Genomic DNA, 8,637 nt, shown 5'->3' on the forward strand with positions numbered 1-8,637 from the left:
ATATATATATATATATATATATATATATATATATATATATATATATATATATGACTTTCCTTTTGTCTCTTACCTCAGATATGGTTAAAATACGCTACAGATAAATGTTGTTCTTCTTTAAATAGTCTTTAACTCATGATGTTGATATATGTCATGTAAACAATTATTGAGCCAGCAGCAGACATTGATTTTTTTTTTTCATGCTTGTGGAGAACAGGCAACAATAATACTCAATGACACATCTGAATACATCAAATTAGGCAACATAGTAGTTTTTGTGCCAGTTTTTTTCAAGGCAGAAAATACCTGTTTGTTTCCAAGCACGTTTGTACGGAAGAGGATTAGGGCCACTTAAAGAAAAAAAACAAAAAAAGAAAAAAAAAACAAAAAGGAATCCTGACTTTAATCTCAGAATTCTGAGAAAAAAAAGAATTCTTTCTTTCTTTTTTTTTTTCTTTTTTTCCAGTGACCCTAATCGTCTTCTGTACATTTGTATCCCTATTGAAGAATTTCCCATCCAATACTACATTTTCAGTTGAAGAGGAAAATTATTTGAGTCTCAGATGATGTATTGCTTCCACTCAAAATCTGCTTTCAACCCCCCCAAAAAATAAGTAAATAAATAAATAAAAATAAGGTTGCGTCTTTTTCCTCTTGTTCAAACTCTCTCCCTTCTTGAGTTGTACCTGTAAGTCTGATCACTGTGGTTGCAGATTTTATTTTATTTACATTTTTTTTTTTTTGCTCTCTTGCAGTTTAAAGCCGTAGCTCTGCCTAGATCCATCTAATAAAATATATTTATTTAAATTTTATTCAACATGGTGAGTTGTTAAGAATAAAATCCTGTTTTCAACAACGAGCTGATGAATGAGCGTAGAGTGACACAATTGTCATGATTAGCTTTATTTAGGGTGTTATTAGTAATTCACAATTTACTCCAGGGGATGGTGAGCTACCACATATAACATATAAGTAAAACATCTGTTTAAAAATCTGCATATGCACTAATTACATATCAGGTTAACAGACTACAGCAGAGGCACTTTGTTTTGTTGTTGTTTATTATTTATTTATTTTTTTTAGTTTTTCATCCCTCCCATCACAGAGACTTTTACTCTCTCCAGACAACACAGCTTTTACTTGAGGAGGGAGAGGACGTTCAAGCGAGAGGAGAAGGCTGCAGACAGGAAGAGAGTATAAATGCTCAAAACACATTACACTTGAGAGCAAAAAAACTGATTTTAGAGACGGCACGCATTTTTATAAAGATGAAGGGGGAGCAGAAAATCCAATACTGAAGACAAGAAATCTTCAACTGAAATTACATGTTTTTTTTTTTTGCACTTTGGAAGGAAAATTCCTCAAATTAAGCACAAGTTGCACTCATTTCAAATAAAACACCTTTGTCCCTGTGAACATGATTCGTTGAGTGGAGATTTACCTTCTTTATGTTCTTCTCTTTTTCCCTTCCTCCTTGCCTTTTTTTTTTTCTTTCTTTCTTTCTCGCCTCTTCCAGCGAGGGATCGACCCTGCCAGACAGGACCCTTCCATGATGGCCGTGCTGCTGGAGATGGGCTTTAAGGACCAGCAGCTCAACCAGCAGCTGCTGAGGAAGCACGGCTACAACCTGCTGCACACCGTCAACGAGCTGGTCCAGATGGCCGAGGAAAGCCAGAATGAAGCTGCTGACCCTCCGCAATGAGCCGATGCCGAGCTTTTGCGAAGGCGCCTCCTAGACTCATAGGAAAAGAGTTATTTCAGCTTTTGAGCTTAATTTAAAAAAAGAGTAATGATAGAGTTGGGCTTTTAAATGTCTCATATTCTTGTGTTTGGATTTGTTTTTGTTTTTTTCAATTGCTTTTTCAACATTACACTACACTTTCGTCTCCAAATATATGGAAGAAAAATTGAAAATATATATATAATGGCTTCTCTTTCCCGTTTTAATTTAGCTTTACTGCTTTCTTCAAAAATTAGCCATTTACTGTACACCTTCTTGTAAATGATTCTCGTCGGTAGCTTTGTTTACCTGGGGCCGTTGAGTTGTACGTGTTGGTCGAAAATGAGCGAAAACTGAAATATCGATGAGTTAAGTGTTTCACCCCCCCCACCCATCATTTCCTTATCCCTGTGTTTGTATGGCTGATGTAGCTGCTTCCTCAGCGCTGTAAAATAATTGTGCTCTCTTAAGGTCGGGTTCATATACATAGAGGTGAAAATGAAACTTTGTGTGAGGTGAACCGGGTCAGGAAAGCTAGCTCTGGAGTAAACTGATGCTACTGATGCTGCATGGGTTAAGAGTCAGAGTGCAGTAATAAGAATAGATATTTAAGTTTTTTTGTTTTTTTCTTTAATTATTGTAGTGAAATTTGCCTAACAATGCAATCTTCTTCTGTATCAGAGTACTGTTATTTTAGACGTTGACATGTGGAATGTATACCAAACTCTCAGAACGGATCACTGTTCAGATTTGGATGTTTTTTTTGACACCTGCATGATGAATAGAGGCTATTAGAGACGAGTCATGTTCTTGTGGTCTTAGCACAGTCACAGTGAAACAAAAATACAGCGTTGTGACATCTTTTATCATCTCCCCCACCCCCACTTGCCTGCATTTTCACATGTCTTGGTCAAAAACTCAAAGCGAAACCCAGCAATTTTCAGTTAGCACTAATTAAACTGAGATGTCTCTTAAAACACATTCCTCAAAGCTTATGGACCCAAGTATATTTGATTTGATTGCGTTGCCTCGTGTGCGATGATGATTAGTTTACTGAAACATGCTTGTCATGTAAGCTGACATTGTGTTGTGTGTCTGGACTTAACTTTGCGTGTGTGTGTGTGGTTGAGCTTTTTAGGAACCATTGTTTTCTTATGTTTACAATTGTTCAAGTAAAAAAAAAAACAAGCTCTTAAGAGTAATTCTGACTATATCTACCTTGCTTGTCAAATTATTCTTCTGCAAGAGTGTACACTTTAAATACTCTTCTCCCAATCTGCCAATAAACTCTTTGCCCATCTGTTTCTTTCCACCTTAACACTGAAAATCTAGAGATGTAGGTCTGAAAGTTGGTACAGAAAATAAATCCTTTAAGATTCATTTTGAGTTATTGAGTTGTAAATAATTCAAACACGGCGGTGTGAACGGCTGGATGAAAGTCGCCATTATTACTTTTTTTGTCAACTTAGCAAATCTCAGTACTTATTATGATACTGAATTTTTAGCGTGGTGTTAAATACAGCATAGGTAAAAAAAAAAAAAAGTAAATTCAGAGGATTTCACCATAAATTGTCACTCATTTGACACTCTGTCTCTGTCATGTTAAAATACCTTTGTTTAAAAGGATGGATTTATTATAATTTGCTTTAGTTAAGTTATGCTAAATTAGAAACTAATTTTAAGTCTATTTTAGCTTAGCTTGCATTAAGCTGACATTGACCTAGATTTCAAAAATGCTTAGTTAAGTGTAACACGTTTTTGAGTCATTTATCTTGTCACGTTTTAACACAGCCTTAGCTGTTTTACATAAATTTAGTCTCACACATATTAGATTAACTTAGTTCAACAAGGCTCAGATTAACATATCTTAGTATAATTTAGTTAATTATTTTAGCTTAAGTTAAACATGCCTGTCTTAGTTCAACTTTTCAAATTAGCTTACCATAGTCTATTTCAGCTTACTTTAACATAGCTTAATTTAACAAAGTTAGCTTAGTCAAATTTAGTTTCGTCAACACAGCTTGGCTTAGTTTAGTTGTGTATCTATATCGCACATTTAAGCACGACTTAAATGTGCTTTTAAGTTTGCCACAGTGCTGTACACAGGAAAAAAAACAAATAACAGTAGTTCCAACATAAAAGAAAAATACAATTACAGTAGACATAGAAACACAAAAAGCTCAACAAACGAATCTGCCGCACTGTATTAAAAGCCAGCAGCGAGTACAAATATGTTTTAGAAAGCGTCTTAAAAACACAAAGAGTTGAACCAAAAGAATTAAAGATATTTTATTTTTTGCTTTTCTTTTCTTTTCTATCCAAAGGGGATTGCTTGGGGGGGGGGCGGATATTGCGCAATCTCCCATACTTAGTGGCATAACACTGTTAAGTACCCAAGGAAGAAAAAGTCGATAACTCAACCACCATGTGATTCTGCTCTTCACATACAGGAACTGACCCACCGCTGAGAAGTAGGAAGTTATTTCTCCTTTGCTGTTTTCGTTGTGTTGGCGCAGCAAAGATAAAAAATAAAATAAAGCACTTTCAATGCGGCTTTTTAAAGGAGAATTAATACAGCAGACATTTTATAAATTCACTCTGGATACCAGCTGGAATTAGAAGCAGCAGCCAAGTTGTGAAGGTAAGGGCGAAGAGTCCGTCTCGTTCAAAGAAAGTCATGTTGTATGCAGCTGGTGGGAGATCATACGCTCAATATACTCATTTAATCAGCATATGAGCCTGATTGGGACAGTGTCCGATGTCCAGACATTATTAATGAGTGGTGGGGTTTCTTCGAATCAAACATGTCTTTATAACATTGTGGAATATGAAAGGACTAATACTCTTGTTGTTTTTAGGCTAGCTAACATTCCTGAAGTTCCTATCATTTTGTGTCATGTACACTCATCAACAGAATAACTGCAGATAAAAGACACAAGAACTGTATGAACTCTGGTACAGCACAAGTAAAAAGCTTTGTTTCAGTCAACTTGTCTGTTTTATCTTTTACTTGTTAGTAAAATTGAATAACTTATGAAGATATAATACAGAAAGAAGAGAAACTAATTGTCATTAGAGGGGGATTGGAGTCTATCTCCAGTGGTTATTGGGGTTGTTGTCAGTTCATCCTAGATTAACACAGACTTATATGCATTGGTTATTTTTGAAATGGGCTGTTGCTCAGGGTGATATTAAAACGGGGCGGTGCACATATGTAAGACAAAAAAATATAACTTATCTTAAAGTTGTACATGCTACATATTTTTTTATTGCTTTTATGCATGTCCAGTCACTCCATGTGAAACTTCCTATCTCTAAGTGTTATTTTGGAGCTTAGTTAACCCTACATGGACTGGAATTCCTAGAGCGAACCTGTGAATGCCCGGGGTGGGAGAAGGTTTGAATCCAATGCAGATAGACCCCATGCTGGGATTTGACCTAATTGCCAAAAAAAAAAAAACACTGCTATCAATTGCAACCTATATTAAGTCCACCTGAGACAAGATGGAACTAGCGTTAGTTGCAATAACAGTTGCAGGTCTTTTGGAGTATGCCTTTACCAGCTTTGTGCATAGAGGCCAAAAGTTTTGACCTTCTTTGTTTCTTGCAAAATAGCTCAAGCTTGGTCAGATTGAATGGAAACCACCAATGAGCATCTGTTTGCAAGACCTGCACAGTTTCTCAATAGGATTTGGGTATGACCTTCGACTGGGTCATTTGACTTAAATCGTTCCGTCGTATCTCTAACTGTGTGTTTAGCTCATTGCCCTTTTGGAAGGTGAACCTTTGTCCCAGTCTCAAGTCTTTTGCAGATTTGGTCTTTAGTTAGCTCCATCCCCCTTCGAGTCTGCCCAGCTTCCTCGCAGCATCTTGGTGTCACCGCCATGTTTCACAGTGGATGATGTACATTGTTTTCGTCTGTATGCCGTGTTTTGCATATAGACCATAAAGTCTGATTTTGTGTCTCAGCTGATCAGAGACATTAGAGTAAAAGGGTCTGGAAGCGAATGCATTTAAATCAGAGGAGAAAAAAAATTGATCAGATAATTGAAGATTTAAACACGTGGCTTTGTCGATAAGATCCCTGGGCCCCTTCTGCGTCATAAGGTCTGACATGGGCTGAAGGAATGAGCTTTTATTGACATTTAAAAGTTTTGTGGGGAAATCACTTTGAATAGGTAACCAGAGTAGGACCTGATGCAGCTGTTTTTTTTTTTTTTTTTCAGTTATGTTTCTTGCTTGTCTTGCTTAAGCTGGACTTTGTCTGTCAGTAAAGGGTCATGGCGCCACCGGGGCACAGCAGCAGGAGAGGAGTGGATCCTGAAATAACAAAAACAATGGAGAACGCGAAAAACGTCAAGCAGGTTCTTCAGTACGGCAGTATTAATGGAAGCTCCTGTAGCGACAGCTGCCCAACATGCAAAGGCACCGGACGAATTCCCCGAGGTTGGTCTTACTCTTCTGGGAAAAAAAAACAAAAAACAATCTTTGTTCTGTTATTTTATCTGTTTCTTGCTGTAGCTCGCTGCATTTGAAATGCTGATCTACACATGGCTTTCATTTCTCTTTCCACAACAAAGGAAACCATAACTGTTTTGGTGCTTTCATTTCTCCATTGTGTCCAGTAAAAACAAAACTTTTTTATTTTTTTCTTCCCTTTTTCCTTATTGTTGTACCAACAGGCCAGCAAGATCAGCTCCTGGCTGTAATACCATGCAACGATGTGCGGCTGCAACCCAGACGCACGTATGTAAAACTCTGTTTAAATGTTTCGGCATCAGGTTCAGGGACGTTTACTCAGGGATGTTAATGAAGCCCGTTTTTGGATTTCAGGAAGCTGTACGTGTGCATCTCCATGGGTTTGAGTATTTTGCTCTGCTGCCTGATCCTCTTTTTCTTCTTCCCGCGGAGCGTCACGCTCAAGCCGGTGTCCGTGCAGTCAGTCATGGTCTACTTCACCCCGGACTCTGTCGAAATGGAGGTCACAGTAAGTGACAGCGACAACAAAAAAAAACTCCACCCACCCACCATTAACAAAAGAAAGGCAGATGTTTTTATTTTTTTTCAGTAAGGCAATTTAAATACAGAAACTCGCATATAAGAAACTCCAGATTTATTATACACACAGAGGGTTATGATTCAAGTGTTTATTTCTGATAGGAAGTTGATTTTCTGCGTGTCTGCTCATCAAACAGGAAATATACAGGAATTACAGGGAAAAAAACCCCCACAAATTGTATCAGCCAGCATCAAGGGCAATATTATTAGCAACATTGCCTGTGGTTTTATGTTGTTAACCAGAGCAATAGCAGCAGATGTAAAAGAGACTCGCAGTCTGTTGGTCTTCTCTGCAGGCACTTTTAGCTTCGTGACCTGAGAGAAGCAGCTGAAAATCTCCAAGAAGAGCATGGTGTGAACATGACATAACAGAGGTCGCCTTCCTCAGCACCTACCTGCTGTTGAGAATAGGTTAAGTTTGACAAAACGGGGAACAGGGAAGTGTGAAGTGCCTAAAAATATGTTTATGAACAGCTGCTCTAACTTTAGATTTGATAAAACATGGTTGACTGGCAGCTGCAGGTTCCCCACACTTAGCCTTTCTTTAGACAGTGGTTTCCAAAGCATACACTGCACTTCATTTTCTTTTCTATAAATAAGTCTGAATGGTGTTTTGCCACCCCAAAGCTTACTGTAGCTAAATTTCCAATTTAATATCTAAACATGCGCCACGCAGACTTCTCAAGTTCTCACAGTTTTAAGGTTTATGTCAGATAGACGGCGTGGAAGGCATTCACATGACAGACAGCAGGTGTTATATGGTGGGTAAAGTCCCGACACTTTTATGGCTGTGCAAAACTTGTCCCAGTTTCCCCTCACTGACTTGCATGGTTTTCTGCTCTAGAATCTCTTCAACATGACCAACGAGAACTTTGTCCCGGTTCAGATCGCCGAGTTCTCCATGCAGGGTGTGGTTAATGAAATTGTGGTGGGTCATAGCAAAATAACCAACATGACGGCCATAGAGTCTCGATCGAGGAAATCGGTGAGTGTCACCCAGGCTAAAAGTGCTAGTGATATACAGTGGCTTACAAAAGCATTCATTCCCTTTTGCTCACGTTATATACAACAAACTTGAGTGTATTTTATTGAAACCACACAAAAGCAAGACCTTGCAAAAGCACATGCGGGGTCAGTCCAATGGACCCCGTCTAGAGAGTTAAAGGAAAAAAATATATATATATTATATGGTATGGCTGCACAGAAAATCTAATTTAGAGTTTAAACACAAAAACAAAATATTGAGGAAAATCCCAATAAACTTCGCTGACGATTGTGTCAGTTCAAAGGACGAGAAATACTTTTTGAAAGTTCCTGTATTTGTTTCACAAGTTTCTTACCTGCTTGTTGGTTTTTTGCAGTACACTGTTCAAATCAACCTGCCGCTTACAGACCAGGGCTTCAAGTAAGAACAAAACATTGATTATCACCACGTTGCAGAAACATTTGAAGAAAAGTCTCAATCTGCGCCCACTTTTTATTGTCTGAATGTGCGGACTCAGCAGATGTCACCTCTTTATGTTTGTCTCTTTCAGCAATTACTGCAAGTCAACTACTATCAAGATCCACACGCTGTTCCTGAAGTTGCAGTAAGTCTCAATCTCAATGTCAAAATCAACCCAAAGAGGCAGGCTAGTCAGCTTATCTCAAAAACTGCAACGCTTCTCTGCAGCTGTGTGACAAACCACAGCCACAAAAGAGGGCCCGTGTAGATGAAGTTCCTATCTTCGAATCCTTAAATCTGAAATGTTGTCTTCAGAAAGCACGCAAGGACAGTGTGACTCGGTGTTGTTTTTTTTTTTTTTTTTTTTTTTTTTTTTTTTAAAAAAGGGGGGGGGGGAAAAAAAATGGGACCCAAA

General features: G+C 38.0%; 2 protein-coding genes across 7 annotated transcripts in view; both read left to right on the forward strand.

The window, feature by feature from the left end:
* The window catches only part of nbr1a (NBR1 autophagy cargo receptor a), a 21,344-nt gene extending 19,430 nt beyond the window's left edge, over positions 1 to 1,914 (forward strand). For 3 of the 5 annotated variants that reach the window (XM_015056497.1, XM_015056498.1, XM_015056495.1), the window contains one exon: positions 1,517 to 1,914. In XM_015056497.1, the coding sequence (XP_014911983.1) occupies positions 1,517 to 1,702 (186 nt within the window). In that variant the 3' untranslated portion in view covers positions 1,703 to 1,914. The remainder of the gene's footprint in view (positions 1 to 1,516) is intronic. The other 2 variants (XM_015056500.1, XM_015056496.1) reach the window with 2 other exon arrangements.
* Positions 1,915 to 4,090: 2,176 nt separating this feature from the next.
* The window catches only part of tmem106a (transmembrane protein 106A), a 12,734-nt gene continuing 8,187 nt past the window's right edge, over positions 4,091 to 8,637 (forward strand). The window contains exons 1-7 of one of the 2 annotated variants that reach the window (XM_015056502.1): positions 4,091 to 4,361; positions 5,997 to 6,166; positions 6,403 to 6,466; positions 6,554 to 6,707; positions 7,623 to 7,763; positions 8,140 to 8,183; positions 8,314 to 8,367. In XM_015056502.1, coding sequence (XP_014911988.1) covers positions 6,001 to 6,166; positions 6,403 to 6,466; positions 6,554 to 6,707; positions 7,623 to 7,763; positions 8,140 to 8,183; positions 8,314 to 8,367 — 623 coding nt within the window. In that variant the 5' untranslated portion in view covers positions 4,091 to 4,361; positions 5,997 to 6,000. Of the gene's footprint in view, positions 4,362 to 5,991; positions 6,167 to 6,402; positions 6,467 to 6,553; positions 6,708 to 7,622; positions 7,764 to 8,139; positions 8,184 to 8,313; positions 8,368 to 8,637 lie in introns of both variants that reach the window. The other variant, XM_015056501.1, reaches the window with a different exon arrangement.

Source organism: Poecilia latipinna, unplaced genomic scaffold, assembly GCF_001443285.1.
Source record: "Poecilia latipinna isolate Pla-1442-1.1 unplaced genomic scaffold, P_latipinna-1.0 Scaffold1386, whole genome shotgun sequence".
Taxonomy (NCBI): Eukaryota; Metazoa; Chordata; class Actinopteri; order Cyprinodontiformes; family Poeciliidae; genus Poecilia; species Poecilia latipinna.